Here is a 23,311-nt window from a genome sequence, read left to right as displayed (position 1 = left end):
CCTCCCTCTCTCTTTTGGCTCTCATCCCTCCGCTTCCTCACAGGGTGGGCCCTGCCACCCCACCCTTTTCCCCTGCCCCCTGCACTGTTCTTTGGGGTCCTGAGAAGTCTTATACTCACCCCAAATTCAAAATCCCTCATCACCTCCCCCCAGGCACCAGAAGAGGAAGCACATCTGCCCCAGCTGCCAGCACTCCTGGATGGACAACGTCCAGGATGAGGACATGAAGCTCCACAAGGTGAGCGCCACCTCCTCCAGGCAGGCCTCTGGGCCCTGTCTCCCGGAAACCTCCCTGAACCACAGTGGGCTCTCTGCTGCAGATGAGGGGAAGGGACACATGGCTCTCTCCCCTGCTTGGATCCACTGGTCCCTATGGTGCCTCCTGAGCGTCCAGGCCTTCCCCTGTCACTTCTGAGAGGCATTGCGGGCCCTGAAGATGGAATCCCACTAAAGACCTGGGAGCCCGAAAGTCAGGCACCTGGGATCCAGTTATACCCATGATGTGTTTACCATTGCCTGGTGGTGGTTTTAAAAATGAAAACGTTTGCCTTTTGAAAATTCGTTATTTTCTATAGACCACTGAAAAGAGTTTCTAAAAAATAATTAACTAATGTTCTCTTGGCTTCTTCCTAAGCTTCCTATTTCAGAACCCTGCTTGCTATAAACAAATAGATCATTACAGAAAACCCCGAGCCGGCAGTCAGGAACCTGGGTCCTGATCCCACGCTGCCCTGTGACCTGGGCAAGGTTCCTACCTCTGCAAGCCTCAGTTTCCCCCTCCATTAAATGGGGGTGATAATGTGTGCCCTGCTGACCCCCAGGTGGTCATCCCGCGGTGGGGACCGCAGGTGTGAGCGTGCTGTGAGCAAGGCAGCACCAGCTCTGAGCAGAAGGGCCCCTCCCCCTAGGTGGACTTCATCTGGATCAATCGAGACCAGCGGTCTTTCGAGTGGTTTGTGAGCCTGCTGACCAAACTGGAGCTGGACCAGGCCGAGGAGACACGAGAGGGTAGGAGAAGGACGGGGCTGAGGAGCGTGGCAGCAGGGTGGCGGTTCAGGCTCAGGGTCTATTTAAGAGGGTGTCTAGATAATTCCATTTCTATGCAAAATGTGGGAGAAAGAGGATGACTTCCCCCCCCCCCCCGACTAAAATGTAACATTTGTGAAACCAAAAAAAGAGGAGAAAAATGTATTCATAATCCCATCAGGCTATGCACACGGTCTTTAAAAAAAGGACCTCCTGGGGCACCTGGGTGGCTCAGTCCTTAAGCGTCCGACTTTGGCTCAGGTCATGATCTCATGGTTCGGGGGTTCAAGCTCAGAGCCTGGAGCCTGCTTCAGATTCTGTGTCTCCCTCTCCCTGCCCCTCCCCCACTCGCGTTCTGTCTGTCTGTCTCTCTCAAAAATAAACATTAAAAAAATATATTTAGAGAAATTTAAAAAGGACCCCCTGATATATTTTCTTACATTTTTTAAAGATGTATATTTGTTTGTTTATTTTGAGAAAGAGAGAGCATGAACGGGGTAGGGGCAGAGAGAGAGGGAGAGAAAGAGAGTCCCAAGCAGGCTCCGCGCTGTCAGTGCAAAGCCTGACATGGGGCTCAAACTGATGAACGGTGAGATCATGACCTGAGCCGGTCAGAAGCTTAACCGACTGAGCCACCCAGGCACCCCATCCAACATAAATTTTTAATGTACATAATCTGCTGGTAGAGATGCACAGGTAAATAAGCATAGGCGTTGATTGAGGGTGAATGCTCACTCTTTTTCCTGACGAGGTGGTAATCAAAAAGTGTGGAGAATGGTCTGAACACCTTAACGTGTATGAATTATTTTACTGTCTGGTCCCTTCTTTTACACTTTCGTCAAAAATGAATGTTTCGAATGTCCCCCTCCAGCCCTGCGGTCTCCGTCCACCAACCCCTAAGTGTTGCTGCCTATGTGTTGTGCTAAGCCAGCGCTTAGCCTATACAATAACATGCTTCTCTGGGTTCCATCATAGTCTTTACGGAACATCTTTACGGAAGTTGCGCTGCGTTTTAAAGTTAATCTGTTAGAATCGTTTGGTTTCGTTTCCTTGTGGAATAGCTAACATGAGGAGGAATACCTTTAGATATGTTTCTAACTTTAGAGAACTGGCGGGTTTTTCTTACACTGGTTGAGGTCAGATTTTATTTGGCTGTTTAATTATCCTAAAGCTGCCATGAGCGAATTCAAATTCCTATGAAAAACAGTTTATAAGTTCAAGTACTCAGATGCAGTTTTCTATAAGAAATGTTTAAACAGACGACGCTTACTACAACAAATATTCAAAGCCATAAAGCACAAGTCAACAGTGTTTGCCATGGAATCGGCAAACTTTAGAATGTTACAGTAAAGCTCTTTGCTCTTTCTTGTAAATAACAATTATAGCAAATATTTATAGAGCCTCGACTTTGCTCTAAATGCTTTTATGTATATTAATTCATTAGAAACTCACTTTTATGATGATGAGCTAGGGGGAAAGTTTAGATTTCATTTAAGTTTCCTGGTTACCGGTATATAAATATTTGCCGTTTGCTTCTTCGTAATCTGTATAAACAAAGGGTAACAGCCAACCTGGTGCTTTGCGTTCTCGAAGCCCCTTGAGTCAACAACTTTATTACCTCACATTTCTTCCAAGGCTTCTCATTAACGGCAGCTGAAGCCCGCGACTTCTGATTTCGTCTTTAATTATTTACCAAGGTTTGAGTCCTAGAATTTGTGGTTCATCGTGTTCAGTTTCTGTAGCTTCGGCTTCGGACATTCTGTTTGGGTTTAATTTTTATTCTATCCTGTAATCGCTGTAGAAACCTGACCATGGTATTGCCTTGCTTACGTTTCTCATGTGAAAAACAAACAAAACAAAAAAACATGGATACAACTAGCGCCTACCCCATAGGGCTGCTGGGAGGATAAAAAAGGGAAACTCGGGCCAAGCTGGCTATGTGCATACGTGACATCCCTCATGACCTTGTAACCTGAGACCACTTAATCAGACTGCGCGTTTGTACGTTACCAGATACGGGAGACAAAGAAGTGGCAAGTACATAAAAAACCACGCCACGTGGCGTTCGGGGCTCAGGTGCAAACCCAAGTGAGCTGTGCCGGCACGAGTAAAGTTACCTCCTGGAAAGAAAAGCCTCAGCGTCACCGCTAACTGTAGCAGTATTTAATGGCTGTATAATGAATGATCCAGTTAACGGTTTGCCATGCTTCGGCTACTAGACACTATATTTATTCCTGATGCTCCACTATATACATATACATATACATATACATATACATATACATATACATATACATATACATATGTATATGTATATGTATATGTATATGTATATGTATATGTATATATATATACATAAAGCTGCAATTAATATGTATGTGCACATAGTTCACGTCTTTCCTTAAGAGAGTGTCCCAGAAACGGACTGTCTCCCACACGACTGTTTGGAGAGGATGAAAACCATGTCAGGTCATTCTCCAGAGCCCCTTCTTCTCCCTCCCACTGTGGTGTCGCTCCCCCTTACCCCTCACAGGGGGATGGGGAGTCTCAGGGAGGGGGGAAGAAGGGTCGGGGCTGTCTCAGATGAGCGTCCCCTACGGTACATCTTCTTCCCTCCCACACCACCCAGCCCTACTCAACTGGAGTGATATGTGAAATAAAATGTGGAATCTCTCCTAGGGCCATTTGCATTTTAACAGTGACCGAGACCTTGAGCCAAAGGAAAAGCAGGCTAATGGTATATCTCGCAAGACAGTAGAGAGCCAGCTGGCATGGCGTGAATCCTTTAGTCTTGGGAGAGAAGGATGAAGTGATCATCAGCTTGTGGACCCAGCGTCCTAAATCGGGGCCTGTCATTAGCTTGGACTAACGCACAGGTGGAAGGCATCATTCGCCAGCCTTTTCCCCATCGTGGCACTCTTGGGAAATGAGAACATTTGTACGCCATGTCGGGGGAAATGGAGGAAGGTGCTTGAGCCCAGAGGTGCCCACCAAGGAGCTCCAGTTGCCCTGAGAGCTCAAGGGATCGGTGTCTCAGCAAACCTGTCCTGTTGCAGGCACTGAGCTGTGTGCACCCACCAGTGTCCAGGCAGGTCCAGGCCAAACTCTGCCCTGTCCCTCCTGTCCTCTGGCTCCCCTTTCTGGGGTGCTGTTCTCATCCCATCATGCCCTGCTCCAACACCCACTCCCTTCCCCCTTTTGCTGGCTGGGAATTCAAGCCTCTTCACGTTCTGGTCTCAGTGGGTGTCCAGTCCCATCTCGCGTTTGCTCCCATTCAAGGATCCTGTGTTCCAGGCAGGCAGTCACATCATGCCCCACAAACACCACATCTGTTCGGGCCTCTCATCCTTGGCTCACCTGGTCCCCCTTCTTAGGATGCCCTCTATTCATCCCCTCCCCCCACCTTGGAATCTTGGTCCTCTCTCAAGACCTATCCCAGCACCCCCCCTCCCCGCCCAACCCTCTCAGGAAGTGGCTCAGTCTGCCCCATCCATTTCCTGTAGACCAATAGCATTTGCCACTCATATAACCCTTGACCTTTTGTTCTCAGTTACATTTCCAGGTGTGCCTGGCCTGTGTCCCCAAGCAGACTGAGCAGGCACCATGAGGCAGGAAAGGGCATGAGCTCAGAGCCCAAGGACTGCTGTGCTGTGCTGTCCTGGGATTTATTTCCCCGTCTATTCCTGGGGTGGCTGTGGGGCGCACATCAGAGAGTGGATGGACAGTCACTCGTGTATGCCATGCACAGAGTAGGCTCCACTCTAGCAGTGGACCACCTTTCCTTTCTAAAGCGCTGGTCCCTTGGAGGTCATGGGCGAGCGCAGTGGGCTGAAGGTGTGAGTTCAGAGCACTCTTGGTCTCTATCCAAGCCCCAGGACTAGGGGCTGGCGTCCTACCCTGTCCTCATCACGGGCGCGAGCTCCTCAGTGCCACCTTCTCCCCCCGCCACACAGGCCCCTTCCTGGAGCTGCATATGTACATGACCTCTGCACTGGGCAAGAATGACATGAAGGCCATTGGCCTGCAGATGGCCCTCGACCTCCTGGCCAAGAAGGAGAAGAAGGACTCCATCACGGGCCTCCAGACACGCACCCAGCCTGGGCGGCCTGACTGGAGGAAGGTAAAGGCCAGCGAGGGCCCCACAACCTGCAGGGCCCAGTAGGGCTGAGAGCCTAAGACAGTGGCTGGGAGATTAGGGCCGGGAAGCTAGGGACCAAGCATGAGGCCAGCATTCAGAGTCCAACCGGGATCCCAGAGCCAGAAAGGGAGGCAGGGGACCTACGTTCTGGTGCCATCACTAGCTTACCTTGTCGTATTATTGGCCTCACTTACCCCATCTGTTCAGAGACGTTAGCCTATATGACCTCCTAGGCCTCCCCCAGCCCTAACTCCCTATGAAGGGAGGCTCAGAAGGCCTGAGAAGACAAGGGTCTTGGGGAAGTAGCACCATGTCTTCTTATTGTTTCTGGTACAAATAGAAAAGACTGAGACCCAAAGGCACACAAATTTACAGTCTTTCTATTTGATTTCTCAGATTGGTTTTCAGATCATTTTTCCTGCTGAGTACTTCCCAATCAGGTGCAGAGTTTGCATGAGGTGCCAGAAGGGACTGCTTTTCAAAGTACTGGAGACAATTGTCCCCAGTGAGGGAGCAGGACGCTGCCGATGCTTGGCCACCAAAGAGGACTTTCAGCAGTGGCCTCCTTAAGCAGAATGTGGGGTGGGGAAGGGTCCTCACTGGGGGAAAAGCTGGACTTTAAGAAAGAGACATGTCAATGGAGGCATGTGACCAGGGGAGGACTAGTGTGAGGTCTGAGCAGTCGGGGTTCAGCGTGCTCTGGGGTTGCCCTCCAGCCCTGCAGTCTCCCCACAGGCACGCTCTGGGAGTGGAAGAACTGGGTCGTTCCGGCCCAGCCCCTTCCTGGGGTCTGGGTCAGGCTGGGGGGTGAGCCAATGGCCCCCAAATTAATGGCTGCACGTTGGACTCTGCTCTGAAGCCACGTGGCTGTGCCTTGGATTTCCTCGTGGGGACAGAAGGCCATCCCCCCCCCCCCCCCCCCCGATTATGTTGTCAGCTCCAGGTGGGTGGGTACCTGAGCAGGTCCACAGGCCTACTCCCCCTCCCTCTCTCCTAACCCCGTGTGGGCTCCAGGTGTTCCAGAAAGTGGCTGCTGAGAAGAAGGGCAAGGTGCAGGTCTTCTTCTGTGGCTCCCCAGCTCTGGCCAAGGTGCTCAAGGGCCATTGTGAGCACTTCAGCTTCAGATTCTTCCAAGAGAACTTCTAGCCTCACCTCTGCCAAACCCACCCCGCCAGCCGATTTGATCACATTGCTTCTGTGCCCCGCAGGGGCCAGCCTCAGAGGGCCTGCCTAGTCCTGCTCCACACCCGGCACAGGAGGGCCCAGGGGCAGATGGACTTCCTTCAGGACCCAGGGGACAGGGCAGTGGCCTGCGCGGGGGCCGCTGTGCATTCTGGGATTGCTGAGAAACTGATCAGACCCAAGGCGCCGCGGAGCGGGGTGCAGAGGGCGCTTGCCAGGCGACTGCTCCTCCCAAAGTCCTCGGAGGAAGCCTTCCCCTACAACAGTGGTCCCAGACCTGCCTAATCAGCACAGTCATTCAGGATTCTATCCCAACATTTTCTTATGAAAATTTTCAAACATACACACAGCTAAACGGATCGTACAGTGAACGGGGTTACCCACTTGCTGGATTCCTCCGTTAACATGCCGCTGTATTTGCTTTACTGCATATTATCCGTCTGCCCCGTTCTGTCTCCACCCATCGATGCATCTTGTCTTTCGGATGCACTTCAAAGCACGCTTTGCTGCTCAGAGGAGCTTTCTTTCCACGCAGACTCCTGGGCCCCACTCCCAGAAATTCTGATTGCGAAGTTCTGGGGATGAGACCTGGAAGGCATATTTTATTACAAATCCATTCATTCCCTTAGGAAGAGATAAGCAGCTTATTTCCACTTCTCTCTAGGTCACTGTCTCCCCATCTGTGTCCCTTTGCCGTCCCCCGCCTTTCTCTCCCTGCCTCTCTCTACCTCTCCCCTGCGCGTGTCCCTCCGTGTCCCTCCCTTGCTCCACATGTCAGTTTCTCCCTTCTCTCCATGCATGGAGTCATTAGAGAAATAGGAAGGTGACAGTCTGGGGGGGGGGGGGGGGGACATGGCAAGGCTGTGTGCCTGGACACTGGGCAGGTGGCTCCCAGAAGCTCAGTTCAGACATGGCCCAATGGTGTAGCCCTGGGAACCCCTCTGAGTCAGATTCTTCATCTGAAAAATGGCGCTCCCGGTCACGGTTGCTGTGAGAGTAAGAGGAGACATCACCATCCGTGCCGTCTGTACTCAGGACACGTGTCTTCCCTCCCTGCCCGTCTCTTTATCTCGGCATCTTCTCGTGGCCCCTTCTGTCACTGTGTGGCCAGAGTACCTGGCAGAAACAGCAAATGCCAAAGTTCTCCTAGAAGACACTTTGTGGAAGGGAGGCCCTGGGCTGAGGGCAAGGGAGGGTGGGCTGACCTCACCCCCTCGGATCTGAGCTGTTTTCTGCCTGCCCCGCACAGCAAGCCCCCGTGAACCCCACAGTTCCTGGGAGTCCTCCATGTTGCGGCCTGCCCTTCTAGTTCTCTCCCTTCCGTGACAGCCTAAAACCCTCCTCCCCAAAGCTGCCTTCCAGGGGTCCGGCACGTTCCCATGGAAAGTGCTTTTCTTTCGTGTGGGTCGGAAGACCCCGAGGGAGAACAGATAAAGGAGCTGGGTGACACCCGTGATGATGACACCCCTTATAAAGGTCTGGGCATCCAGGGAGGGAGCTGGGACACAGGCAAGGGGAGGGGGTGTGCAGCAGCTGAGGGGAGAGGACGATGGAGGCATCATGTGGGTGACAAGGAAAGCGGGTGGGAAAAGTTCTCTTCACAAAGTAGCCACGAGAGAAGGGGATGGTGGCTGAAGGAGTTGAAGGGCCCACTGGGGGAGAGGACAGTATGCTCCGTGAGGACTGAGGCAGACGGAAGGTGAGGGGCATGACCCCGGAAGCAGGAGGCAGGAGGCTCAAGAGGAAGAGGAGGACAGGAGGAGGGACCAAGCACCTGCAGGGAAGGAAGGCAACCGCATTGGGAGGGAAGGTGGGGAGGAGGGGAGCCTCACTGAGCCCCTCTCTGGCTGGGAGCCCGCACAGCTGGGAGACCTGGTGTTGGGGGCCCCTCCACATGTGGCCAGGTTTAATTTCCAACACGCTTGGGGTACACACGCAGCTCACACGGAGAAACTCGGATCTGGAGGAATTGTGTTATCTCACTGAGATGGCAGAGTCTTGGAACCCATTTCCCCCTGCTGGTTTAGGGTTTCCCCCCCAAGTTTCATCAAACTTGCGAAGGCTTGGGGGGAAACAGGCACTATCAGGAGTTAGAAGTTAACTAAGAGGGTGTCCTGACTTGGGGCTGGGGGATGCAATAAGAATGGACCAAAGTCATTTGGAAAATTGGCAGAGCAGAGTCTGTTTAGCATTGTACTTTCCCTTCTCCACTCCTCCATACAAACAGCCAACTGTCCTTTTAGAATTTTCTCTCACGCAGAGGGTGGGGAGCGGGTGGAGGAACTTGCATATAGATTCTAAAATCCAGTAAGGAACTTGCATATAGATTCTAAAATCCAGTAATGACCTGCCACGTGGAGTCCTAAGACTTTCTCTGCAGACATACTCCCGTTACCCACTGGAGGGCGCTGCAGAATCAGAGATCGCGGAGGTTTTGTTTGCCGGGAAGGAGACCGGTTCCGGAGTGGCAGTGAATCAAAGGCCGGGGGAGGCTGCGCCCCACCCCGAAGCTCGGGCTCCAGTCTTCAGACCCAGACTTGGGCAGTTCTGTGAAGTCAGGAGAATTCAGTTTCAGGATCAGAGTTCCCCTAGCTGCCAGCCCCTAACCCCAACACTCGAATGCATGCACAGACCCTCCTTCCCCTGCCACACCCCCCACGTAGCGCTCCCTTCCTGGTCCTTGCTGTCCAGGTTCTGGGCTTCCCACTTTTCCATCTGTAAGTGGAGAGAGCCTGTAGGCCCTGAGGCTCTGCCACCTTCTATCACTGTAGGTGGCGGGATCGATGGGTAGCGTGTCCATCTGGATGTTGCCGGACGTCCAGATGGGGGCCATCCTGCTATCAACAAGAAACGAATGTGTCCATATGGCTGGCTGACTGTTCTCCATAGACACATCTGGGTCTCAGAGGGCTAAGGCAGACACACACAAAGAGAACAGAGGGAACACAGGCGAACTGCGGTAAAGGGCGGATTATATATAGGTGTGTGCTGTCCTCCTCCATCAACCTGTGAGCTCCCCAAGGTCAGGCCTGTGGCCCCAGAATCTAGCACAGAGGGAGGGGCAAAAGGCCTACCCTGCATGTCAGCTCCCACAAGGCCAAGGGCTTACTGAACTGGAATTATCCTTGGGAAGAAGGGTCCTCTGCATATAACTGTCATTTGTAGTCTGGGAAACAAAAGCCCACTGAATGAATCACTGTGTCAGGCTCCACGAGGCCACTCTGCACTGAGGACAGCTCTGACAGAGACGGCAGGCGTTTGTGAAGCGATTAGACAGGCCCACCCGGACGAGAGGCACAAGTGCAGTCTATTAATACACCGAGAGCCAACAGGCGCTCACGGGAGGGGACGGTCACACGGGCAATATTGAGAGGTGTCACCAGCCTTGCACACAAAGTCAAGATTAGGGAGGGATTAGAGACACCAGGAGAGACTGGCTTTGGGCAAACAGCTTGGAGACGTGCAGTGAAAGGGCCTCCGCCCACCACAGTCAGGACATTGGTTTCCACATTTGCCTCTGTCCCAGTCGGCTGTGTGACCTTGGATAAGCCCTGTGACCTCTCTGAGCTGTCACTTCCTCGTCTATAAAATGGACACAGTAAGGATGAATATATTTTTAAAAATTATTTTGAGAGAGAGAGAGCTGGAGCAGGGGAGAAGGGCAGAGGGAGAGAGAGAATCTCAAGCAGGCTTCAGACTCAGCGCTGAGCCCGACATGGGGCTAAGCCCATGACCCTGGGGTCATGATTCGACCCAGAGCCGAAATCAAGAGTCAGACGCTCAGCTGCCTGAGCCACCTAGGCACCCCAGAATGAATGTGAATATTTTTAAATACTGGTGTGTACATAAAATATATTTCTTTAAAAGATGCACAAATATATACATATATGTGTGTATATATATATATGTGTGTATATATATATATATATATATATATATATATATATATATGTATTTGTATCTGCTTTGGGGAGTAGGGATGAGGAACAGGAAGGATTTTCTTTTTTTTATGATTTTTTTTACTTTTTATCTTTTTTTTTTTACTTTTTATCTTTTTTTTTGTTTTATCTTTTTTAAAAAAAACTTTTACCCTCCATAAAGTTTGAAGTTTCTATGATAAATGTCTGTAGGTTTTACTCTTTTTTTTTTTTAATTTGTTTTTTTAACGTTTTATTTATTTTTGAGACAGGGAGACACAGAGCATGAACAAGGGAGGGTCAGAGAGAGGGAGACACAGAATCTGAAACAGGCTCCAGGCTCTGAGCCGTCGCACAGAGCCTGATGCGGGGCTCGAACTCACGGACCGCGAGATCGTGACCCGAGCTGAAGTCGGCCGCTTAAACGACTGAGCCACCCAGGCGCCCCTATTCTTTTATTTTTTATAAAAGAATATTAAGTAAAAGAACAACTTCATGTAACCCAAAATACCCCGTGTATACGTGGGGAGCAGGGGATACATCAGTAGAAATGCGTCAAAAGAGTTAGGAGACACAGCAAACATTCACAGTGGTCAGCTGTAGAGGAGGCGAAGGAGGACTTTTGCCTTTTTCTCTTTCATATTTCATGTATTATCCGTGTACGTTTTATATTATGGTATATAAATTTTACATCATGCTCTTCAGGAATTGCTTGTGTGGTTGTGCTACTTTTTAAAAAACGTTTTTTCTATGTTTATTTTTGAGAGACAGAGACAGAACGCAAGTGAAGGAGGGGCAGAGAGAGGGGGACATAGGATCTGAAGAGGGCTCTGTGCTGACAGCAGAGCGGGGCTTGAACTCACTGTGAGATCATGACCTGAACTGAAGTCGGATGCTTAACCAACAGAGCCACCCAAGTGCCCCTAACCGGTTTACTTTTTAATCTATGACCTGAGGTTAAGGCCTATATAATCTTTTTTTTTTTTTTTTTTTCCAAGTGTAAACAAAATGGAGAGATTGTCTGGAGTATCGTTAAGATCCCAAAGACCATTAGCTCCCGAATGAAAGTGTCTGGGACATGTCTGGGCAGTGGGACTGGCCCCTCCAGTGGGGGGCGCTCCAGGCCTCTTCTGAAAAGTTAGGCTGCCACAATATGCCAACCTGGGCACCCTAGCCAGGCCCCTTCCGGGCCTGGGGCTGGTCCGCAAAGACTGCAGAGGCCTGGGGCACTCAGGAGAAGTTGCCCGCATGGGGCTGGGCCCAGCAATAGCCCAGCCTCTCGGGCCAGATGTGTGGGGTGGGGATGGGGCACACTGTTTCTGCTAAACAAATACTCATAGTAACCAGCCTTCCTGACAGATTGATGCATCTTTTTATGATCTGTCTTTACAATATGACGACTCCCTCCTTTGAAAAATAAGATTAATTCAGACGAGACATTTATTTTATGGGGAAATCCTTCCCAGGGGGAAAAATACTCAAGCTGCATGGCAGAGATGGCTGGAAGGAGACTTGACTCTCAAGGAAACTTCCAGCCTCCCAACCGTAGCCACGCGGCAAATGGCCCCAAATAGGCTCCCTGATCGTGCCCGCGGACATTTGGGGCCATACTCGAACCATCCCAGTTGTGTGCGTGCAGCCTGCTGGAGAAAACAAAATAAAGAGAAATAGGCAGTGAGTTTCTGTGTGGCAGAGGAGCAAAGGGCACATTTTTTGGTAAAAGAAAGAAGCTATTTCCTCCCCCCCATTGGAGCATCCTCCCCCACCTGTAGACTGAGGCTTCAGAAGAGCTCATCACCCGCCCATCTGTGACGACTGCCTTGCTGGTCCCTCTTGTCACAGAATAAATAGTCTCCTCCATATGCTTGCACGGGACTTACTTCCACTAGACCATGTACCGCAGGTGTTGTGCTTACCTGTGTACTAGCCCGCGAACCCCTTGGGGGCAGGAATAGAATCTGTTTGTCTGTCTTTCTGGCGCTTGGCACATGGCAGGTGACCAGTGAAGGTGTTGGTGAGCTGACAGGACCCACTTGAACCCCCATCTCTCCTTCCTACCTTCTTTGCTGCTCCCCTTTGAGGGTGAGAAAACCCCCACATTCCCGCAAGCGTGTCAGGAGACCTTGCATGTGAATAGAGCAGGCGGCTGCCTTCAAGGTGGGGCTTCAGCAGTCCAGAAAGGCCCCTCCCTCCCCCACCTCCCTTACCTCCCACACTGGCTTTTCTCCCACGGGCAGAGGTCAGGTGTAATAGAGACATCCTAGCGGGAGAGGTGCCGTTGTCTCCGGTGCAGTCGGTGACAGGAGGAGGCGGGGCTCCTGGCCCCTCGCCCCTGTGACTCCTCCTCCTCCTCTTCCTCATTCTTCCTCTGACTCAAAAAAGATGAATGACTTAGGAAGAACAAATGAATCAGAAATAGGGAGAGCAAAAAAAAGAGAGTAATTTTGCCAAGTTATTATTCAAAAGGAGCTCTCTGGGACCCAGAGCTAGAGCAGCCCCATCAATCACCCCGCAGAGCTGCGTGGGCAGTTGGGGGAAGAGGCTGGGCTGTCTGTAGATGGCTCTGCATGAGTGAGCAGGTGCATGAGTGTGCAGCCAGGCCAGGAGCCTGGAGCCCTCTGCCAGCTATCACAGAGGGAGGGGGGAGGACAGAGGGACACAGAAAGGGGTCAGCTAGCCCCAAGGCCTGGGACAAGGTCCACTGACTTGCTTTTCTCGGCAGACCAGAACCCTTTAGGCTGCGCTCTAGGCTGGACCAGCTCTGGGGAAAGGTCCCCTCAGAGCAGAGAGAAGAGAGATGTGGGGGCAGGCCTCTGGCCTGGAGCCCACTCTCCTCAGCTGCTGGCCCCAGGCCTTTGCTACCCTTCACTGCCTCCTCCCACTGGAAGCAGGACCTAAGTCACTCTCATCTCTGCATCCCAGGGCTGAACCCACTGAATGCTCCTTGAGTGAGGGAACAAATGAATGAATGAATGAATGAATGAACGAACGAATGAGAAAATTATTACAGTACATTGTTTGCTTCTCTTTGTGATTTTTGTTACTTTGCCATGGTTTTTCTGCATAGGTCATCCCTGATTTAAATTGTAATTATAATCTACTCAGGAGCCAAACCTAAATCTGATTTCCCTCTTTGTGAAAGTGCTGCATGTAAGTGGCCTTGAAAAATAAGCGTGGACAAAAAGAGGGCAGGAGGCAGGGGCAGACCTCTTGAATGGCATCAGAGCCTCAGTCCGTTTCCCAGGTCCCACTGGGCCATCATCCGGGAGGTTGTTGGCCCCTGAGCTCCCCATTAGAGCACATCATGGTGCCGTTAAACAGACGAGTATGTTGAATTCCTACCATTCTGGGTGCTGGAGTTCAACAGTGGACAGAAGGGTCAAGGTCTCTGCTCTCGGTTTCCTCATCTGTAAAATGGGCACAAGAATAATAATGGTACCTATTAGATAGGACAATGGTAAGGATTAAATGAGGTAATGTGTGAGAGCTGCTTAAAACAGTCCTCTGCATGTAGTACATTTCAATAACTGTTGGTTGTTTGAGCTGCTGTAACAAAACAGCACGGACTGGGGGCTTATAAACCACATGATTTATTTCTTGCAGTTCTGGAGGCTAGGGGTCCAAGGACAGGGTGCCAGCCCTGTTGGGTTCTAGGGAGGACACTCTTCCGGCACTGCTGTCAGGAAGCACCTGTAGTCCTTGTCTTTAGGTCCTTTATGACCCGCCACCTTTGGAGGGCTAATAAACACCCTCCCATCCCAGGGAGGGCCACCAGGCTCCCAGGGGTCAGCAAACACTACCGCCCCACCCCTCCCGTCCTGGAGGGTGCCCTGGCCAGGCCGTGTGGATGCTGGTGCGGCAGACAGCGCCCCTCCCTGCGTCCTGTCCCACACCCAGCAGTCCTGGGCTGTAGGAGGCAGGACAAGATCAGATCATAGCTCCTCTAGCTCATTAGCGGTTCATTGTGAATTCCAGGAATAATGTATGTTCTTTTCTCCCCTGATTGCTTCTGAAACCTCCTGCCTGTTTATCAAATCTGAGCCACACTTTGCAGCCTCTGCCCTTCGGCTCTGTGCTCCTCTTCTCCAGAAGACGAACACAGCAAAATTCTCCTGGGGGTTTCAATTCAGTGTTGAGGACAAGAAGGCCGGTTTCAAATAGCCTGTCCCCATGTCCCCAGATGAGCAGGGAGATGGGGTGGGCTTTAGGAGGCAAGAGGGCCTCAAAAAGAACCTGGCAAGGGGCGCCTGGGTGCCTCAGTCAGTTACGTGTCCGACTCTTGATTTCAGCTTGGGCCCTAATCTCACAGTTCGTGAGTTCGAGCCTTGCGTTGGGCTCTGTGCTGACAATGCAAAGCCTGCTTGGGATCCTCTCTCCCTCTCTCTGCCCCTCCCTCACTTGTGCTCTCTCTCTCTCTCTCCCTCTCAAAAATAAATAAATAAACAAACAAACAAAAAAGAACCTGGCTGTCCACCCAGGCTAGACTGAGGCTAATCTCCCAGGAAGGAAAACCCCCTCCTCGTGCCCTCTTCCCCCAACAAAACCCTGTCGAATCATCTGAGGCCTGCTGGCTCACCATTTGAAAATCACTCATTCATTCATTCATTCATTCATTCATTCTAGAAGTATTTGTTGAATGCCTGCCTTGTGCCACGTGACAAGGACAGCAAGTATGGTCCCAATACAATGAAGCAGATACCAGGGGAGGTCCTCATAAAGTGCTGTGATGGCCAGAGGAGGGAACCAAGGTCAGGGTGGGGTGAGATGAACCCAGGCCTTGGTCCTGAAGGAGGAGTGGGAAACGGGGGTGGAGGGAAGTGGATATTCATTCATACAGGTCCAAGTACGTGCACAGGTTTCCCTGTGGGACTGTGTATCTCGGGGTGGTGGAGGGCGGCGGGGGGGGAGGGGTTGGGGGGGGGAGCTGGCAGAGCAGGAGCGCAGAGGTGGAGCTGGGTCCGCAAGGCTGAGCCGTGAGGAGCCACTCAAAGATTTAGAGCAAGGGCATGCCAGGGTCATGTTAGAAAGATCACTGTCCACATGTGGAAATGAAATGGAGGCAGGAGAGCCAATGCAGGGAGACCAGTGGGGGGAAGAGAACCCGGTGCAAGGTGGAGGCGGGGGATAGATTGGGAAGCAGGTAAGAGGTGGGGGAAGGGGTGAGCGGTGAAGGGTAAAGGGTGGAGGCAAAGCCTTCCCACACCAATGGCATTCAAGGTGAGACACAAAACCCACTCAAACCAGCCCTAGTAAAAGGGAAGTTGATGGTCAGGATGGAACCAGAGAGGATGGACCCAAGTCAGGAGTGAGAGGCCTCAGCTCTCTGCTCCCTTCAGGCCCCATCTGGTATCAGGACCTCTTGCACAGGGGCTGTTGTCTCTGTGTCCCTTACTTTAGATGAGAGAGAGAGAGAAAGTATCTGAGTGGCTGGGCTCGCCTCCTTGCCGCCAGCCAGAGGATCCGCTGCTTTTGACTCAAGGCCCATGTGTGGTCCCCACAGCCGTGGGCAGCGGTGGGAGGGGCCTGTGTGGGATGGGGAGGGGCCTGCATGGGGTGGGGAGGGGCCTGCTGGGCGTGGGGAGGGGCCTGCGTGTCACAGGGCTACCCGTTAAGAGCTGTGAGCAGAATGTGTTCTCCAGGAGGGGTGTGGGCAGGGAGGGCCATGAGGGTGCCTCATGCGATGATGGCCTTTACCTGGACCTCTGTTCGATATCTGTACATTGAGATCCCACCAAAGCCTTTTTATTCTCTCAGGGGCATAGGCTGTTTCATGTGCCTGTCATCTCCAGCTGGTCTGAACATTCCCTGAGGCTGGAGCCTTTCATCCCCCTTCACACGTCCTGAAGAGCGCTCGCCAAAGAGCTCAGTAAACAGCAGTAAATGAGTAAAGCCTTTTTGCTTCATCTGGGATTGTATCTAATGCCACTTTTAACTTGTTTCTCTATTTACTTAAGATTTGACCACAGAGTGTTTACCTTGTGGGTGGCTGCCGACCCCCAAGAGCCACGGGGGGAACAAGACAGCCTGACCCCAATGTTCCTTCCCCCTTTTCTTTTGCAGACTAAACCCCGACTTTGTTCTGGGCAACCCCAGGTGATAAATGACAACCAGATTAACTAGTCATGAAAAATCTGAGGTAGCCGCACGCTGCCCCAGGGTCTCCCCAGTGATGATGGTAAGTAAGAATCTGCTGGGGGTTCCGGGAAAGCTTGTGTCCTTCTGGTAGAGAGAACAGGAATGGCTGGTCACCTCTGTCTCCTGCTATCTGTCTCCACTGAGATTCCTGGACATCCCAAGCCACCTGTTGACCACGAGGCAGAAGCCAATACAAGGGGGGACTGGAGGAGAAAGGTGCCCGGGGTATTCAAGGCAAAGTCAAGCCCCTGCCCTCACAGGAGCTACCTTCTTGCTCCGGAACAGGAAGTTCGCTTTTCTCTGCTCTCTCCCCAGCTCCTACAACAGTGCCTGGCATGGGGTCACCTCTCAGTAGTTCTTTGTGGATTGGGGGAATGTCTTTATCATTTAGGGCACAGTTCGTTGGGCGCTGTATTCCTCACAGCTAAGCAGGCTCCTAACCGATTCACTCCATGCCTATAAAAATTAATAACAGTGAATACTGAATTTATCAATGGAGTAAGCTGGGTGGACCCACAAGTTCAGGTGCCACCCTACAATTTGGAAAGACGTGGCGGGGTAAGCCGCCTGGCCCCTGACCCTGTCAGCCCTTCCGTGCCTAGAGCAGGGACCACGTGCCCCTCTCCCTACAACTTGCACTTGGGCCCCTGTTTCCTCAAGGGAAGGGCAGAATCGCTCATTTTCTTAGGAGTTGACGTTTCTTGGGGCTAGCCATCACCTTCTGGCCCTGACTCCCAGAGCCGGGGAGGCAAACATGACCCAGATCTTCCCAGGTAGGAGAGGTCAAAACCCCACCAAACACGGAGGGGAAGGAAGGGATTTTAAAGTCATTTCCTGCCCTGGCTCCAGCCTCACGTTAGCCCTGAAGTGAGCCATTAACTGTTAATTACCTGTTAATTAACCTGTTAATTACCAACCAGTTCGCTCTGGTGGCTGCTGCTTCCACAGATTTAAGTCTTCCCCTCCTCTTCAGACACGCGGAGCGCCCTCCCTCAGCTTCACTTCCCGCCCCCACATGCCATCCTGGGAGGAGACCTGTGCACCCCCTGAGCCTCCTCCAGGGGGTGCTGAAGAGTCCCCAAGAGACTGCAGTGGCAAGCTCGAGCATGTGCAATTCTGCAGCGAAGGATGCTGCCATTCACAAGTTATATTTTTACCAAATGGGATGGAGAAAGTAAAGCTCATGAAATAACCAGCTTTTTCTGAGGCTCCCACAGGCCTAGCTTGGCAAGATCCCCTTTCCGCCCCCCTTATTTTTTTTTTTAATTTTTATTTATTTTTGAGAGAGAGATAGAGAGACAGAAAGACAGAGCATGAACAGGGGAGGGGCAGAGAGAGAGGGACACACAGAATCCGAAGCTGGCTCCAGGCTCCGAGCTGTCAGCACAGAGCCCAGCTCGGGGCTCCAACTCACAGACCACGAGATCATGACCAGAGCCGAAGTGGGACGCTTAACCAACTGAGCCACCCAGGCTCCCCAGCCCCCTTCTTTTTATACCCAGCTAACACCAGACTTTAAGTTTCTCAGCTCCTCCTCCCCAGGGTCCTAATTTCCCCACCATGCTGCTATCAATGCCTTACCCTTCATTCTCTGAGACATCTTCTCATGTCATCTGCTCTTTCCTTCAAACCCAGCTCAAAACTCCTTTTCTCTAGGAAGTATTCCTGCCTCACCCTCCCAACGCCATCATCAACAGTCCGTGCATCCCGCTTCTAAGCACACCCTTGAGTGTGGATTAATAACAGTCTCAAATCTTCATGCTTGCCCGTGTGCAACCTCCTTGCCCAAACCAAGCTCCCAAGGGCGGTGCCTGTGTACCTCTCATAATGAGCGTCCATGGTTTGTCACATAGCGATAACTCCAAGATCCCGCTAACTGCTTCTTTATCTATTGCTGTATATAATACACAGAATTTAATGGCTTAAGACAACCGTTTTATTGTCTCTCGTGAGACTGTGGGGTGATTGGGATCTGCTCAGCAGTTCTGTTGCACACCATGTCGGCTGGGACCGCAGTCATGTGGGGGCTGGACTGGGCTAGAGTATCTGGGTTGGGTCACTCACATGGCTGGTGCCTCAGAGCCGTGGCTGGAGGGCTGGGCTCCGTGGCACACGGGAGTGGCTGGGCCTTTCTCCCACTGTCCGTCTGTCTCTCCCTCTCTCCATATATTCTTAGGGTTTCTCCTTCTCCACGTGTTCTTTCTATATGGTCTCTCCAGCCCAGAGAGACTAAATTTCTTACATATTGGTTCCAGATCTCCCCAAAGCACAAAATTGGGACCTTCCAGGGCTTCTTAAGGCTTAGGCCCAGAACTGCCTCCGCGTCGCTTCTGCCACATTTTATTGGTTAGAGCAAATCACAGACCAGCCCACATGGGACGTGGAAGGAGGCCACACCGAGCAAGACTTTTGGGAGGATGGTCTTTGATACGCCCCCCCCGGCAGCATTTGATAGAGGCTGGGGTCTGGTTTTCTAAAGTGCTGAGATTTCTACAAAGACTCTGGTCTCTCTCCCCTACACTGTTTTCATCAAGAAGCACCCACCCACACCCACACCCACACCCACTCCCCTCCTGGAACACTGCCACCCCAACCTGTAAAAATGACCAAACCTCTAAGACGGTGAAGTATGTCACCTGTGTTATGAAGGAGGAATTACACACCACCCTTTTTTAGCTGCCTATTTATAAGGTGCCTTAAATATATTATCTGGTTCGATCCTGATTTCTGGCCCTATTTTAGAGCTGAAGAAACAGGCTAAGCCACGTGCCCACAGTGGCGAGCTAGGTCTGCCTAACCCCCAGACTCTTCCGTCATAGCAGAAGGAATGATTAGAGAAAGATGTAATGTTTCTGGTTTCAAGAAACGAGGCCCTGAAAGACCAACGTGCCCAGACTCCCGCGACCAGAATCCTGATTCCCCCATGAAAGAAGGGAAGAGGGGCGCCTGGGTGGCTCAGTCGGTTAAGCGTCCGACTTCGCTCAGGTCATGATCTCACGGTCCGTGAGTTCAAGCCCCGCGTCAGGCTCTGTGCTGACTGCTCAGAGCCTGGAGCCTGTTTCAGATTCTGTGTCTTCCTCTCTCTCTGACCCTCCCCTATTCATGCTCTGTCTCTCTCTGTCTCAAAAATAAATAAACGTTAAAAAAATTTAAAAAAAAATTTAAAAAAAAAGAAAGAAGGGAAGAGACGAAAAAGAAAGTACTGGGCCTGGCACATAGGAAGCATCAGTAAATCCGAGCCTCACCCCACCTCCGCAAGCTGTATTTCTTCCACAGCTCACCGTCACGGGCCACAAGAACACAGCGTGCACTCTGAGATGGGCACAGTCGCGGGCACGACGGATTCCCTGTCTGCTCGGGCAGGAGGCTGGTGGGCGAACTAGAAGGGCGCTGTCACTCCACCTCGGCCTTCCCCACTCACGTGACCCACGAGTCATTTGCTTCTTGAGCAACCCGTTCCTGGAAAGCAGAGGAGAGCAACAGATTGATGCATTGACTGTGTGGGGCTAAGTGATTTATTTTTAATGTGACTAAACAGGACACACACCTGCCTGTGGAAACGTAATCACATTGAATCATCAGAGACTCAGATGGCCGTTTAGGCAAGGAAGAGACACAGAGGGAGCTGAAGAGACAAGAGAGGCAAGAGCGGGGCGCCTGGGTGGCTCCGTCGGTTGAGCATCCGACTTCGGCTCAGGTCGTGATCTCGCGGTCCGTGAGTTCGAGCCCCGCGTCGGGCTCTGTGCTGCCAGCTCGGAGCCTGGAGCCTGCTTCCGATTCTGTGTCTCCCTCCCTCTCTCTCTGCCCCTCCCCTGCTCGCACTCTGCTTCTGGAAAAATTAATAAACCTTTAAAAAAAAAAAGGTAAAGAGAGGGAAGAAGATATTAAAGAAGAGAGGGGAGAGGAGGTCAGGGCCGGCTCCCTAAAAATTACAATTTCGACAGCATCAGCGAAGCCCCTCCTAGTGGGCCAAGCGCCCCCACCTAGCTTCACTGGTGCCCGAAATTTCATAGTTAGACTTTTCACGTCTGTGGTCTAGTCAAGCACAGTATGTCCCCCACTAGAGTGTACGTGTAGCAGGAGAAGTGCATTAAACAATACCAGTCATTCTTATCTCGGTGAGAAAGAATTTATGAGATCTTTTATGAAAGCAGGTTCCCCCTCCCCCCCCCCCACCCCAGGGAGATGGGTATTAAAATCTATGTAAGTTACCAGTGAGGGGACAAAAGGGCACAGAGAGGAAATGGGGGGGGGGTGCTGGAGGCTTTCTTTTATAGCTTTTCTTAATTATTTTTTAAAGTTTGTTTATTTATTTTGAGAGAAAGAAAACACATAAGCGGGGGAGAGGCAGAGAAAAAGAGAGACAGAATCCCAACCAGGCTCTGAGTCATGGCCATCAGCACAACGTGGGGCTTGAACCCCGACCTGGGGCTTGAACTCACGAACTGTGAGATCATGACCTGAGCCAAGATCAAGAGTCGGAGGCTTAACCGACTGAGCCACCCAGGCACCTATATAGCTTTTCTTCATTATAACAGCTGCCTGTACCAAGGCTTTGCTGCCTCCAGGTGCTGTGGTCACAATCCGATGCTCATGTAACTTCATTCGGTCTTTGCAATGGCCCTGGGAGTTGCCCCCACTCTCCAGGTGAGGGGACTGCAGCCCAGCCTGGCTTATTGTCCCTCTTGGCCCTCCACAGGTGAGCTCCGGATACAGCAGTTTCTCAAGGGAAACTGCACCTGGCGCTTAGCGGGCACTCAGGTACATGTCACCACAGACAAGTGGCAGAGATGGGACATGCAGGCAGGCAGTGTAACCCCATTTCTCTCTCATACAAAAGTCTAGGCTGGTAGGAAGTCCTGCGAAGAAGGGCAGCTCCATGAGGGGATCCAGGGATGGGTTCTTTTTTTTTTTTTTTAATTTTTTTTTTCAACGTTTTTTATTTATTTTTGGGACAGAGAGAGACAGAGCATGAACGGGGGAGGGGCAGAGAGAGAGGGAGACACAGAATCGGAAACAGGCTCCAGGCTCCGAGCCATCAGCCCAGAGCCTGACGCGGGGCTCGAACTCACGGACTGCGAGATCGTGACCTGGCTGAAGTCGGACGCTTAACCGACTGCGCCACCCAGGCGCCCCAAGGGATGGGTTCTTTCTACGTGTCACCCCACGATCTGCACAGGGAAGGAAGTATGCCAATAGCTTCCTTTAATTTAAGGGCACGACCCGAAGTTTCACACAATACCTCTCACTGGGCAGGACTTCGTCGCACATCTCCATGTAGCAGCAATGGAGGTTGGGAGGTACATTCTTGAGCTGTGCCAGCTAAAAGTCAGGAGGTCCAGTGCTAAATGGAGAAAGAGAGACGATGGCTATTGGAGGACGATGAACGGTTTCTGCCACAAACAGGAATTACCAAGATTCAAAGTGCATATATCACTTGATCCAGTCGTTGAGTTCTAGAAATCTGTTCTAAGGATACCTTCGCATAAGTCCATACAGATCGTGCGTCAGGGCAGAACTGATGGTTTTAAAATATGTTCACAAATCCTTTGCACTCCTTCCTTAAAAAGTGCTGGACTTAGTGACTGGTTTCTGATGAACAGAATGTGGCAGAAGTGACAACATGTGACTCGTTTGTTGTTGTTTTACAAGGAGAACACCAAACATACTTTATTAGCATAAGAACACAGATGGAACAAGGCGCAGCAAGCAGGAACCTAGGTTAGCCATCAAAGGGTTAGGGTTGCATACAAATATAGCTTTTCTTTCGTGTAGCCTTGGCAATAGCCATCAGGATGTAAAAGAACTTTCTGTGGCAGCAGGTAAGGAAACCAAGGCGCACTCACCAGTGGTACAGAGCACGTGAACAAAAAGACACACGAATGGATTCGACTGGTGCGACATGTCTAGGACAGAACTGTAAATGTAGTTCAATACTAAGAAGCAAACCCTGGAACTTGGTATTACTTGCAAGATAGCCCCCTCGAGTAGTATGGCACGCTATTCTAGGTGACAAAAATGTGCTAAATAATTTACAAATATAATGGTTGCACAGTACCTTTAAAAAATTTTTTTTAATGTTTAGTTTTGAGAAAGAGAAAGAGACAGGGCTTGAGCAGGGGAGGGGCAGAGAGAGAGGGAGACACAGAATCTGAAACAGGCTCCAGGCTCCGAGCTGTCAGCACAGAGCCCGATGTGGGGCTTGAACCCACGAGCCATGAGATCATGACCTGAACCAAAGTCAGACGCTCAACTGACTGAGCCACCCGGGTGCCCCTGTACAGTACCTTTTAAATCTACAATGTAAGTTTCAGATTTTCCGTTAGAAATTAACTGCACTGAAATTCTATAAATTGTACTTAAGCAATTCAGCTATAAGAGTTTACAACAAAGAGATAAATCCAAATTGTTCATTACAGTTTAACAATAATCACATCAGCAACCACTGTAGTTATTGTTGATCTGACCTGGTCGGGCATCTTCTAGTCTCATTTTCTTCATGGTTCACAAACTCATCATGGGCCCAGGAAAAGATGCAACTTTAATCAATGGTTAGACTACATGTTTTAACCTAAAAAACCAGGGGCTCCTGGGTGGCTCAGTCCGTTAAGCATCTGACTTCGGCTTAGGCCATGATCTCACTGTTCATGGGTTCGAGCCCCGCATCAGGCTCTGTGCTGACAGCTTGGACCCTGGACCCTGCTTTGGATTCTGTGTCTCCCTGTCTCTCTGCCCCCCCACCCCGAGCTCACCCTCCATCTCTCTCTCTCAAAAATAAAATAAAAATATTAAGAAATTTAAAAAATCACACACAGGACTACATTGCAGCTTTCCCCAGTGTGTTTTAAGTTAAAGCACTCATTTTTTTAAAAAGTTAATACCTAGGGCCTTTAAATAAAATTCTATTGCCAAG

The 23,311-nt window shown here is 51.0% G+C and overlaps 1 protein-coding gene across 3 annotated transcripts in view; it reads left to right on the top strand.

Moving 5' to 3' along the window:
- Nucleotides 1-19,338, top strand: part of NOX5 (NADPH oxidase 5) — a 47,378-nt gene extending 28,040 nt beyond the window's left edge. Inside the window, exons 14-18 of one of the 3 annotated variants that reach the window (XR_013556340.2) lie at nt 154-238; nt 909-1,008; nt 4,980-5,146; nt 16,324-16,438; nt 17,319-19,338. Coding sequence is in view for 2 of the 3 variants with exons in the window: in XM_078448805.2 (XP_078304931.1) it covers nt 154-238; nt 909-1,008; nt 4,980-5,146; nt 6,179-6,310 (484 nt within the window). In the remaining variant the exon portion in view is untranslated. Of the gene's footprint in view, nt 1-153; nt 239-908; nt 1,009-4,979; nt 5,147-6,178; nt 10,247-16,323 lie in introns of those variants that run through there. The other 2 variants (XM_078448806.2, XM_078448805.2) reach the window with 2 other exon arrangements.
- Nucleotides 19,339-23,311: the final 3,973 nt, after the last annotated feature.

Source organism: Panthera onca, chromosome B3 (genome assembly GCF_046562875.1).
Source record: "Panthera onca isolate mPanOnc1 chromosome B3, mPanOnc1 haplotype 2, whole genome shotgun sequence".
Lineage (NCBI taxonomy): Eukaryota > Metazoa > Chordata > Mammalia > Carnivora > Felidae > Panthera > Panthera onca.
The sequence above is the reverse complement of the archived record's forward strand: the minus strand, read 5'-3'. Positions and strand labels throughout refer to the sequence as shown.